Source organism: Octodon degus, unplaced genomic scaffold (assembly GCF_000260255.1).
Source record: "Octodon degus isolate 3935 unplaced genomic scaffold, OctDeg1.0 scaffold00049, whole genome shotgun sequence".
NCBI classification, from domain to species: domain Eukaryota; kingdom Metazoa; phylum Chordata; class Mammalia; order Rodentia; family Octodontidae; genus Octodon; species Octodon degus.
The window spans coordinates 1,359,329-1,372,522 of NW_004524625.1; the positions used below are offsets into that span (position 1 = coordinate 1,359,329).

At 51.3% G+C, this 13,194-nt stretch overlaps 1 protein-coding gene across 1 annotated transcript in view; it reads right to left on the reverse strand.

Moving 5' to 3' along the window:
• Mogat2 (monoacylglycerol O-acyltransferase 2) overlaps positions 1 to 13,194 on the reverse strand; it is a 19,364-nt gene that overhangs the window by 1,034 nt on the left and 5,136 nt on the right. Inside the window, exons 2-5 of the mRNA XM_004632581.2 lie at positions 10,329 to 10,507; positions 2,647 to 2,851; positions 2,174 to 2,348; positions 1,081 to 1,280 (exon numbers count right to left, since the gene is read on the reverse strand). Coding sequence (XP_004632638.1) covers positions 1,081 to 1,280; positions 2,174 to 2,348; positions 2,647 to 2,851; positions 10,329 to 10,507 — 759 coding nt within the window. The remainder of the gene's footprint in view (positions 1 to 1,080; positions 1,281 to 2,173; positions 2,349 to 2,646; positions 2,852 to 10,328; positions 10,508 to 13,194) is intronic.

Below are 13,194 nucleotides of genomic sequence, written 5' to 3' on the forward strand. Positions count from 1 at the left end.
TATAGGTGTGTAAACTCAGCAAAATATTCTAAAATACAGCAGGTTTTAAACCCCGCTGGTGCTCTTGGCTTCCAGGCTCTGACTCTGATGTCCACAATGGGCAGTACCTGCATTTCTAGGGTGCGGGAGGTTCCTAGCCCCATTAGCTCTTTCTCACACTGCCCTGCATCCTGCCCTGCAGATGCCCCGCCCACCACACAGGGAAATCAAAACCCTAACATCCTCGCTCTGGCCCTGCCCGGCTGGAAAGGCCGCTCCCAGCTCCTCTTGCAGACACCGCTGAAGGCAGCATCAGGATTAAAATTCTTGGAAGTTGGACCCGTGATTTGGGCAAGTTCTTGACGCAGGGGGGATTACCAAGCCTGTGCTCCATTCACAACAAAATGGACAGGTGGAGATGAGGCCAATGGGCTTTTCTCTACAAATGTTGTCAGAGAAACTTAGACTCTAAGAAGAAACCAAAAAAGGAGTTCAAATAGTGGAAAAGACAGGACCAATTTGTGCTTTTAAACTCACGTGGGTTCAGCACGGAAGGTCCCTCAGGCTTTAGTTCAGAGCCCGTGGGTTTCTACTTTTGCATACAATGAGAACACACTACAGCGTCTTTCTCTGGCGTCTGGCTTCTCCAGATAGCCCTGGTGAGATCCACTGGTTCAGATTTAAATCCTCCTTCTCTGGTATAATAAGAAATCACATAACTTTTGGAAGTCACATACTTCTCTGAGCCTCACCATCAGTGAAGTAATAGTAAGAAAATAATAATAGTAATAGAATAATAATGAATGAAATAATAATCCCTGCTTCAAAGGTTGTTAGAATAAACTGAGCTCCTACACAAAGGCTAACTAGTATAGTCCCCTAGTCCATGGCAGGAGCTCAGCAATCTGTAGTGGCTGTTGTTCTTTTGTCTGTCACAGCTCTGTGTGTGTGTGTATGCACACGCACATGTGTGCTTCTCAGTCTAGACTGTTAGCCCCTTGAGGGTAGGATGTATCTGGCCCGTCTCCATGTCCTCTTGCTGTACACAGCCCAGGGTACTGCCCCTGCTCCCTGCACCTCCTGGCCTTGGCCCTGGCTCACCTATGGTGGTGATGGGATGACGGTAGGGCATCAAACCAAAGCTGTACTGGAAGACACCACGGCCGTGGAAAAGTGGGAGGGAGACGCCCATGATCTTCTGCAGCTGATTCTGGATACGGCGCAACCAGGAGCCAGAAAAGTTCTCAACCTGTTTAAATACTTCATTCTCCCCGAAGGAGAAAATGGGTACCAGATCTGCACTAGGTACAGAGGGAACAAGAGAGGGCATAAGCTGCAAGGTCTCCCAGATTCCTGCGGAGACTCAGTGACCAGGAATTGGATCAGAGAACAGCAGCCAGGCTGGAAGCAGGGGGCCTGGATTATCTCCCAGACTTGCCACAGCTCCCTCTCTGAACTGGGGTGTCCCTTCAGGCCTACAGCTTCCTGCTTACATCATGACAGTAGCCCAGGGTGCTGCAGACAGTACTCCCTAGGATCAAACACCTAAATTTCTTCTTCTTATATTTTAGGAAAGGGTCTAAAGGATGTTCAGGGTCTCACTACTAGATCGGACTTGTAGTAATCCGCCTGTTTACAGCCTCTCAAGAGCTGGGATTATAGGCACGCGCTACAACACCTAGTCTCAATTGCTGGCTCAGCGTGCCCTGGGAGCGGGGCCGGCACAGCAGGCCCAGGAATCGAACCCCTGGCCCCTGTGCCTGCTTGCAGGCACTTTAAATCGCTGAGTATTTGGCCTGCCCAAACACCTGAATTTTTGTTCTACAAAAATGTCTCCCACCCTAGCTGGCTCATGATTCTCAAACCTGCTTCACTTCAAAGTGGGAGAACATCTCTGTTGTATTTCTCAACCCCATTTTTCCAGATCTTGTTAGGCTCAGCTCTTGTGCCAGTTTAGGGGAACAGGTCCACTAACAGGACTCACTGGGGCCCATGAGTCCCACGGAGCACCGAGTCTCCCTTACGGAAATTTCTCTAGGTTTTTTGGTGTGAAACAATAACATCTTCATTGTAAGTGGGCCAAGAATCTCCCAGCCACAGCAGAATCTGTGTTAGCCTTTGCTACTTTCCCACCAAAAGGTAGTCCTTGCCAACCTCCAACTGAGCCAGAGTGCCATCCCCAGAGGTGCCATACCCATAGGTCAGGGCAAGCCTGACAAAGCCCTTGCGATTCCGCAGTAACAGCATGTGGGTTCCAGGCCTGGCGTCTAGTGCCTCCTGCGCTCCCCCGATGACGATGGCCAGCAGGTTCCCACTGCCCTTCCTGCTCAGAATGTAGGCAGCACTCTCCTTGTCTGAGGTGACCAACCCTGGGGGAGAAGAATGTGGGGTGAGTGAGCAAGACAGTAAGAGTAGGGGTGGCCCAAGAATGAGATCACCCATAGGGTAACAGAGGCCGGGTCCTCCATGGCACCCACTTCAGGCAAGAGTCTGCCAACCCCCTCACCGGGCTCAGTGCCCTGCACAGCACTGCAGGGAGTTCTTTGGATCCAGCCTCCTTCTGCACTCGCTTCTGGAAGAACTACAGAACCACTACAGCCCTAAAACGCCCTTCTGCCTGCACCACCAGTCTCATCTTTCTGAGCTGCCCTAGCTAGCAAGACTCACCCGAGCACATGATGTAATCCCGGAAGAAGGGAGCTCGGAACCACAAGTTCAGCATCATCAGATGGGGGTGGATGCCGGGGAACAGCGAGGAGAAGCCCGTGCTCTCAGTGCACAGATTGAGGAAGGCTCCAGTTGCCAGGACCCCATGGGGGTGGAAGCCCGCAATGTAGTTCCGGGAAGGGTCCAACTCTGCTGTCTTGACCAGCTGCAGGGACAGCAATCTGGTGAACCTGACCAGGACCTGCATGCCAATCCTGTCTCAGCCGCCCACGGCACCTGACAAGGTGCTCTCCCCTGTGTGCCTCAGCATCTTCATCCTGTCCAACTGCCCTGGCTTCTGATGCAGATGGTGACTCCACGGTTCTGGCTGTGTCACAAACTTGGTACTGGCTTTGGGCAAAGTATTTCCCTCTTGGGCTTCTCATCTATGAAATGGGAACATTTAGTCCTGTGTCTGCTCTCTCCGAGAAGCTCAAGTCGAGGTGCTGGAATTACTGAGACTGCCAGATGGGATGGAGCCAAAGGGTCTCAGGAGCTACCATGCAGGGAGAGTTCCATTTTCACACCATGAACGAAAGACAAAGCGGCCCTTATCCCGATTCTGGCGTGATTACTGCCATGCCTCTTGGGTCTCGCCCTATGGCTTTCTGCTCCCCCCAGACCTTCTCTGCCTTTTGTTCTCTCTTTCCACTTGCCCTGGTTCAGTCAGCCCTATGGCGTGGAGGTTGGCACAGTGTCCACAGGCACTGCAGATGGAGAGGGACAGAATCTTGTCGTTAGCAGCTTCAAGGTGAAGTGGATGGAAGGAGAAGCAGGTAGGAACTGAGCTAAGACACTGCTTGGATGGGCTGGGTGATATAGCTGAGTCTGTAACGACCCCTGCTGGAGACCATGATTCTACACACAGCTGAGTGTCTCCCCAGTCAGTGCCGGGAACCAGGAGCTTTTCCCCTCCAGTGTCCTGCACCCTAGGAGCCAAGGCCGCCTGAGCAGAGAGGGTCCCCAGTCCCTGGCCTGAGCTGCAATCCCGGGGCCACCAGGCCTGCCAGGTTGTGCAATCTGTACTCCTTTAGGCCCAGAGGCAGCCTGTAATTGAGGCCCAGCTTTGCCAAGGTGAAAGTTCTCCCTGGCAGCAAGCTGAAAACGCTTAGCTGGTGACTCCCTGAGGGTTCTTGTGGCTACTTTTGGGCCCTCAGAGGCCTTATGGTCCACCCTGAGAGCAGCCTGTAGGCAGCAATGGGCCCTGGGCCTGTCTACCCATTCCAGGATGGACAGCTCCACATTCTCCTGTCCTTGACCAGCGCTTAATCTCTGCAAATCCCCCCGACTCCATTATGTCCTCCAGGTTCCCAATGACCCTTTGCAAGAGGACGGTAGGGACCACCACCTTGCCAGGCAAGGACAAAACTCTTACCCCTCAGGCAGTGGGACTCATGCTAGTGATGGAAATACAGAGACCTCTGGTTTTTTCACTGGGAAAGGTACTTATTCAGGACCACATCTTGGCGTTTAAAAATATCTTGGTCTGTGCATCAAGACACTTGAACATAAATTTCCATTCTCTGCTAGTGAGAAAGAGGTTTGATATTTTATTTATTTATTATTTATTTATTTATTTGGTATAAGGTCTCACTATGCAGCTCAGACTCATAATGATCCTCCTGTCTCAGCCTCCCCAGTGCTGGGATTACAGGTGTGTGCCACCACACCGGGCTTCAGTGGCCAGTTCGGCATGGGGCCAGAATGGTATGCAGTACCTGGGGTCAAACTCAGGTCCTTGCACTTGCCAGGCAGGTGCTTAGACCACTGAGCTATCTCTCAGGCCTGTAAGAAGGAAGGTTGTACCTCCATGAAGATCATCTGATTACATGTATTTCCAAAGATGAAATGATTGTTTCAGTCCAATCACACCATTTAGCCTCCAGAATTTAGCCTCCAGAATTTCTCCTACCTGTACAAAATAACCACCAGAAGTACCATCTTTTGGCAACATAAAAAGCCTTATCACTCATATGCCTATCCCTCAGCAAGGCTCATATAAACAGAGTGGGAAACACACACACATTTAGCCGCTGGGGTGGGGGGGATCACCTCATCCTGTCCTGGAGGAGAAAGACAGCCTCATAGCACAGGAGGTGAAAAAGCAAGGAAGAGTGAACTGTCACACCTGAGGGGAGAAAGGGAAAGTTCATTGGCTGTGTGGAGCTAGCGTAGTCAGAGTTGGTGGATGCAAGACAGGATGGGACTTTTCATACCTACCATTTTGTCCCTTTTCAGATTTCCAACAATAATGTGTCACTACTGTAAACAAACAAAACAAGTGAGTGAATGAGCACTGTTCCTTTAACAAAGAAAGCATTTGTGTACGGAGAAATACGCTGGTGACGAGAGCACGGGTGAGCATGGGGCCACGTCTGAGCAAGCAGGCCAGGACTGGCACTTGTGTCCACAGGACGTATAGAGGGAGCACTGTGCGTGCCTCCTGAGGTGCGGGCGTGGCGGGTATCCTTGTGCCCTCCCTCTCTCACCTGCCCTCCACTCCCAAGTCTATCATGCCATGATTGTGAAGATAGAAGCCTGAGTTCAATGCATCTGAGTCTCCCATGCAGCCCTGGGACAGAGGAGGTGCCCTGGAGGAGCCGGAGAGAAGGAACACAGAGGTGGCTAGGTGGCCACCTCGGAGGGATGGCACCTGACCACAATCTCATCCTGCCACACCATCTAGCTCCACCAGCTGGAGAGAGAACCATGGGCTGGGAGTCAGAAGACCTCGATCTGCTCTCGGCTCATCCCGGGACCTTTGCTGGGCCTATCCCCTTCATGCCACAGTTGTTCCTCTGTTTCACAGGACAGTCACAGGGCCTCCTGATGGGGTTGCTACAGAGCTCAGCTGGGTCCATGAAGAACAGGGGAGCTGGCGAGTGACGTGGCTGGTGCCCTGCTTCTTCTGCAGCTGATGCCAGAGGCAGACGCAGCCAGACTGCTGGGCTCTAGGGGCTGCTATCTTTAAAACTGGTATCATTTATATACCATAAAATTCTCCCTTTAAAGCGCACAATTCAGGCCACTTTTAAAAGACTGTGCAGTCATTACCACTAATTCCACAGCAGTTTGAATACCCCAGAAAGAAACCCAAATCTATTATGGGAGCCATTTTCTTCCTCCCCAGTGCTGCCAAATGCTGATTTATTCTCTGTCTTTGAATTTGTCTATTCTGGAGATCCCTACAAATGGAATCATTCAATGTGTGGCCTTTGTGTCTGGCTTTTTTCACTTAATGTCATGCTTTTGAGGCCTGTGTATGTCTTAGCGAGTGTCATAACTTCACTCCATGTAAAGACCAATATTCTGTCATATGCATAGACCACACTGTGTTTGTTCACTGCTCGTCCATGGACGTTTGCAGCCGTCAACGCTTGTGTCCAGTCTTCGTGTGAACGTGTTTTCGGGCCTGGATGCTTCCTTTAATCCCCAGATGCTCCTCAGTGCCTGCTCAGAGCACAGCTCCAGTAGGGCTCTGCCTTCGCTGCCCAGCCCCGTCTCTCCACAGATGACCTGTGCCTTCACACACCCTTGGGATGCCGGAATGGTCTGGATGGAGCCTGCTGCACTGAGTGCTGTCTCAGGTGGCACAGGGTACCCGCGCTGTTGGCTTGTTAGCACTCACCATGGCCCTAGGGGGCCTAGCTCTAGTGTAGCCCCCCTCACAGTTCAACATACTGGCATGCAAAAAGGGTAAACCCATAGGAGATCTAAGTTCCATGGTCCTCTGCCCAGCGCAGAGACAGCACAGGAGCCGGAAGCCTTTGCTTTAGGTCTAGGAGACAACCTGAGCCTCAGGGCTAGGTTTGGAACTTTCTGGTTCCAAATTTGTGAGGTCCAGGGCTCTAGGCTCCTCTCCTGAGACAAGGCAGTTTTTGTGTCATTAGCTGCCTCTCACTGCTACAGGTCCTGTCATGCACTTAGATTACTCGGCAAGTTAAAATTGGCCAGCAAGCAGCATCTGACTCAATATCCTAAACACATAAGCAGGGGAGACCTCGGTCCTTCCCTGTGTCCTCCCAGCATGACAAGATGGTTGGATGAAAAGGCTTCCACTGCCTCCCTGGCCTTGGTCGTAGCTCCCTTGTAGGCAGGGGTCACAATTCAGCCTTCCAGCTTCTTAAGGAAGTTCTCAGCCCTGCCCACCATCTCACCTTGCCACAGCCATGCAGTCATTTAAATACACCCTCTAACAACTATACATGCTTCCTCAGTCCTCACCTGCACCTATTCTCCTAGTCCCAAACATTTTGAAATCAAGCTGCATTTTGCAATCCTCATTAGTTTTATTTCTCTTAATGGTACATAGTCTGTCGTATGATGTACAACCTAGGACATTGCTGAATTGAAGAAATATAGCCGGTGCCAGAGGCTGAGCCCAGGGAAGAGTGCAGAGGGTGGGAGGCACTCTCAGCACCTGCTCTGTGCCGGGCATTTTTCATGCACCTACTTCTTCATCCTCATCACCTGGGAGGGAGTGCTACCCTAGGCCACAGATGAGGAAACTGAGACACACAGCAGGCGAAGAGGCAGAGCCAGGGTGTGAACCCAGGTAGACAGGCTCCAAGTTCACAGAACGAACACGCTCTGCTCCCCGCAGGCATCCATGCAGGCAAGAGAGTGGGGCTTTGTAATGGGCATCAGTACAGTGACAAAGGCTCATGACTGGGGAACTGGAACAGCAAAGGGCAAGAAGCAGCAGGTGAGGGCCCAGGTACTGGGGCTTGCAGGCTGCAATAATAAGCAGGTTCTGTTCCAAGGAGGACTCCAGGGAGGAATTGAAAGATGCAGAGCCCAGAAAAAGAAATGACAGGGGCCAGGGGCTCAGGGTAAACGAGAAAAGATGAGTCTTTTTTTTTTTTTTTTTTGAACCGGGGATTGAACTCAGACCCTTGCGCTTGCCAGGGAAGCACTTATTCCACTGAGCCATCTCCCTGGCCCAAAAAACATGAGTCTTGAGAGGAAGTTTAGGATCCAGACCCTAGGCTTGGGCACTGATTATCAATCATGGCAAGTCTGTCAGCTTCTACCCCTGGATAGGGACATCTGGTAGCACCTGCAGGTAATTTTGGCTGCCACAACTGGGAGAAGATGGTTCTGCTGGCTTGGAGTGAACAGACACTGGGGCTGAGGACAGTCCCCACAACAAAGAACTAACCAGTTCCAAATGTCAAGGATGCCAAGACCTCCAGGAGAAGTAGGCAGGTGGGTGGACTGGTGTCCTGTCCTGCCCCACGTCTGGCTGTGGCAGTAACAAGCATGCTGAGAACAGCATTTCCTGACCCTAGGCCATAGACCTGGTCACAGATCCAGCTCCCACCCCCACCCTAATGCCCAAGGCCTTGGCCCGTGTAAATCGTGATGGTGAAACCTCCGCATTTCAGGGCGCTGGCCTCTTGGCCAACTCTGGGCTGCAGTGGAGCAGCTCTCCCCACTCGATGCCTTGCCTGACGCTACCTCTAGCTCTTTCGGAGGCTGAGGGGCCACTTTGGAAAATTTGGCTTGGAATTCCACCGCTATTAGCTAGTTTGAAAGTCACGGCAAGAACTCATGGGAGCTCAGAAATTATCATGGAAGGGCCAAGCACTAGTGGCAGGAGAGTGCAGGGTGTGGGGAGCTCAGCTGCGCTGGGGCCACCAACCTTAAGGGAGTCTGGAGGCCACAGTTCGTCCCTGCAGGCGCCCTGCTCAGAGAAGGTGAGCCGTTCTGAAAGCCACCGGCCCCCTGCTGGCGGCTCGCTGGTACTGCGCATGCTTGCAGAGAGCAAAAGGAGTGCAAGCCTGAAAAACCATGCACCTGGAAACAACTCTACAGAGCGAAGATTAGGGACACTGGCTGGGGAAGGAGCAGAAAGGCAAGTGCTGCCGCCTCAGCACCCCTTCCACCAGCCTTGGAGCTAGAAATGCCCCATTTGTAGACGTGGCAGATATTATCCTTTGGCACTAAGGCTACGCTTCCTTAGGGGAACCCTGACTTCCTGGCACAGAATGGAGAGGCCTGACCCGGAGAGATGAGAAGCAGGGAAAGGAGTTCAGGCTCTCAGGGCTCAGAGGTCCAGGGTGGAACAAGGGACTCTGCCCGTGACACACCCTGGCTGCCCTTGGGACCTAGCAAGCCCTGACTTGACTTTGCTGACAAGATGCCAGGAGGGGCCCCGCAGAAGAAGCACATGCGAGGGTGGGACAGACTGCCTCCACCTGAGACCCCCAAGCTAGCCACACGCTTTGCCCTTCAACACCATGGCACCTGTGACCTCAGCAACCCAAGCTGGCCCGCCGCCTTGCCCTGCCCCTCCCACTTGGCCTTTGCCCCGGAGGCCCTACTCACTGGGGTGCTAGGGGCCATAACTGTCACCCAGATCGTGCTAGCCTGTGTGAGGGCCTAGGACTCTTGGAAGCAAGGCAAGATACCTGACTTTAATGCCAAGTTTCATGACTCAGGCAGTTACTTAATGTTACTCTGTGAACCCATTTCTTCCACTTCCTCCCTGGCTGGGGACCTAACTCCTGAGGGGCAGGAAGATGTGGGTTTTGTGGACAGGCTGAGAAAAGTCAGGTGGAGGGGCAGGTTCCAAGTCCCTGGAGTCCCCGCAAATGCCATGCGCAGGGTCCCTCAGTTCCACTAACTCTATGAAATAATACTGTACCAGTTTCCTGAGGACAAGTGCTTTGTCTTCTTTGTGTCATTAAATAAATGCTACGCAGGAAGATGCGTAGAATTATTTCCATTTTACATATGACAAAACAGGCTCAGACAGACTGTGTCACTCACCCAAGGTCACACAGCTGCTATATGACAGACCTGATCGGAATCTAGTGTGTCAGATTCCACAGGCCACATTTCACTCTTTGCCTCTCTATTTCCAAAGGAGGGCCAGCTGCTCCTACCTGGCCTCTCTCGTGTCCCCAGTGACTTTCATCCTATCCTCTCTGGCCAATAAAACTTTTGCTGCAGGATCAGATCAGGGTTTGGTCTGTCTGGACTCCACTGAAGAGTGTGCTCACTCAGGTCTAGGGCTCTAATTCACAAAGAACCAGGCTTCGAGTTCAGGGCCTGGAATGCAAGGAGCCGGAGAACCAGGAACCGAGGGCGGTCACAGTGGGAGGCTAAGGCTATGCACTTGTTCCAGAGGGAAACTGAGGCTCTGAACTTCCCGTTGGACACATAGTAGCCAGAGGCAGGGACAGGGTAGACCCTGAAGACAGTCCATGGCTCTTTTGCCTGTATCCTTAGCCCTGTCAATGCAGACGTCAATATGTGCCAGAGAACTTGCTGAGTGACGCCGGCGCCACCCGTGTCCTTCTCTGGGTCTCACCTTCCTCCTCTGAGGTGTGTAAATGATTTCTTAAGACCTGCAATTTATCACCTTTACTCCAAACCTGGGCTGCTCACGGATTTGAGCCATTATAACTCATGCATGGGACATGACATGCCTCCCAGAGCTCATTCAAATCCTCTCGCTGGCCCCATGTTGCTGTTCTTGGGAAACCATGGCCAAGGATTAACTGGTCCTTTGCCCCAGCCACATGGTGGGGAAGCCCAGGCTCCTTCCTGCTCCTAGCCTGGTGCTCTGCACATGGGGCCACACGTCCCTGATACACGGCAGCCAGCGCCCTCACCCAAGCTAGCCCCGTACTCACCGAGACCGGGAAGTAGTCCTTCATGTACTTCCATATGGTCCAGCGCCTGAAGGCCTCGATGCGCCTGCCCCCCTGCCTCGGCTTGTCTCGGTCCAGGAACCACCACACGGAATACAGTACACTCAAGAGCCAGAACCTGGTGAACAGGAGGCCTACGAAGAGCCCGATGCAGATCTGGCCTGGGAGGAAGCAGAGCATCGGGGATTGCCAGTCTGAGAAAGGCAGGGACACTGCCCAGACCAGACGTCACTATGATGCCAGTGCTGGCAGCATGCTCCTGCCCAGTCCTGGCCCACAAAGGAGACAGGGTGCTGGAGGGTACATGGCCAGCCCAGGGCCACCGGGGCAAGGGTTGAGCTTGTTGGCTGGTTGGTGGCTTATTCCAAAACCAAGTCCTCCACCCCACCTGGCCCAGCCCCCCATGAAACTCTTCTCTGACCCTGCCACAAGCGAATCCTGTTTCATTTGAGGGTCAGGTGGCCTGTGGAGCCACCCCTAATCTGATGCCAATGGGGTATGAACCCCAGAGAATATCACACTCACCACACTATTCACCTCATGCATTTTCCCATTTCATGTTTTTCCCAGTTCAATGCTGGGAATTGAACCCAGGGCCAAAGGTGTGTGAAGCAAGCATTCTACCATACCTCCATCCCCTGCACTCATGTATGTACAAAAGGCCAGCTTTGGTAGTCCACTTGGAAGTAGGGAGAACTGGGCCTGGCAGTCTTTCTGGAAGAGGTGACTTTTGAATCGATTTGAACAGTAGCGCAGGCTTAGAAGCCAGAAGAGGAAGGTCAGGGCCCACAAACGCTCACTGTGTGGAGTGTGACAAGGTGCTGGGAGCTGGTCAGCCAGAGCGGGCCAGTACAGAGGCAACTTTCCAGGGTTGTATTTGGGGCGTTCAGTTTTTGTCTTGTTTTAAATTTTTTTTATTCTGGTAAAGTATTTGTGAAATAAGTTTAATATCTTAATCATTTCAAAATACACAGTTCAGCGACATTAAGTACATCCATACTGGAGGGCCGGCCAAATAGGTCTGCTGATTAGAGCGCCTGCAAGCAGGCTCAGGAGCCAGGGGTTTGATCCCAGGGCCTGCCTTGCTAGCCCCGCCCCTGGGACACACTGAAACAGCGATTGAGACTCGTGTGGTGGCGCGCACCTGCAATCCCAGCTCTTGGGAGGCTGTAAATAGGCAGATCACTATGAGTCTGATCTTGTAATGAGACCCTGAACACCCAGTAGACCCTTCCCTAAAATACAAAAAAAAAAAAAAAAAAAAAAGGACATTCGTACTTTTGCAACCAGCACTACGATCAGCCAACCAGAACATTTTTAGTTATCCCAAGAAGAAATTCTGTCCTCATTAAACAAAGTTTCTCATCACCTGCTTCCTCCTGTCTCTGGGAACCACCATCCTGTTCTCCTCTATAAGTGGGATCACACTTGTCACCTCACATGAGTGGGATCAAGCAGTATTTGGCTTTTTTGTTTCTTGAGCCAAGGTCTCACTAGGTAGTCCAGGCTGGTCTTGAACTCACTATGTAGCCCAGGCTGGCCTCAAACTTGTGGCAATCCACTTGCCTCAGCCTCCCAACTCTTGGGATTACAGGCAGGTGTGACCATACTGGGAAGTTTGCATCTTTTTAGAATGACTGACTTCATTCTGCGTCTTTTCAGTTCATCTTTGTAGCATGCTTCACTACTTCCTTTTTAAGGCTGAATCACATTCCAGGGCAGGTATACGCCGCTTTTGTTTATCCGTTTAAGCCCTTGATGGACATTTCAGTTGCTTCTACATTTTCCTTGTTTGCAACTATTACTGAAGTTTTTATTAATGAAACATAGGGAGGCTTCCCATATGAACGCAGAAATAGGCGTCTCTTGAGAAACAGGAAGAATGGCAGCTGGAAGACTGTGTTCTCAAGCAGGTCCTCCTGCCACACACCCCAGCCCCCCTCCCAGCCTCAGCTCCCGCCCTGCACTAATCCAGCCTCCATCCTCACAAGGGTCTGGATCTCTCCTGTGGGGAGGGGCACAGGGAGGAGCCAAAGCAAGTCAGATGTTGTTTATATTGTTTGTCTTAAATGTTTTTATTTATTTATTTGGTACAGGGTCTGGCTATGCAGCTCAGACTTGTAGTGGTCCTCTTGGCTCAGCCTCCCCAGTGCTGGGATTACAGGCATGTACCACCACACCTGATTTCAGTGGCCAGCACAGCGTGTTCAGGGTTCTGGGGCTGACTAGGCATGCAATACCAGGGATCAAACCTGGGTCCTTATACTTGTCAGGCAGGCACTTAGACTACTGAGCTATCTCCCCAGCCCTAAAACTACATAAATTTTAAGTAAATGTTACTTACATAGTAAAGTCATATTTTTCAAAGTATATTTTATTTTATTTTTGTATTTTAGGACAGGGTCTCACTGCATAGATCAGATTTGTAGTGATCCTCCTATATACAGCCTCCCAAGCACCACCATGCCCAGTCTCAATTGCCTTCTGAGCACCCCAGGGGCAGGGCAGGCCTGGGGATTGAACTCCCCGCCCCTGCATCTGCCTAAGCAGGTGCTTTAATCTGCTGAGCTGTTTGGCTGGCCCTTAAAATATATTTTATATCACATATTGAATGAAAAAAAAATGTCATTCATGAGTAATTGGAAAGAACACTTTAATGTATCCATTTTCACCAAAGGTAAATAGAAATCCTCAAAATAACTTGCTTTATGCTACAATAGTTTAGGCCACTTTGGAAATCACTGTGGAGCTTCTTTTTCTTTTTTCCATAATTTTATTGAGAAACAAATAGCAATGAGACAGTTTCAAACCAAATTGGTAGGACAGTTTCAATAATTAACACATTGCT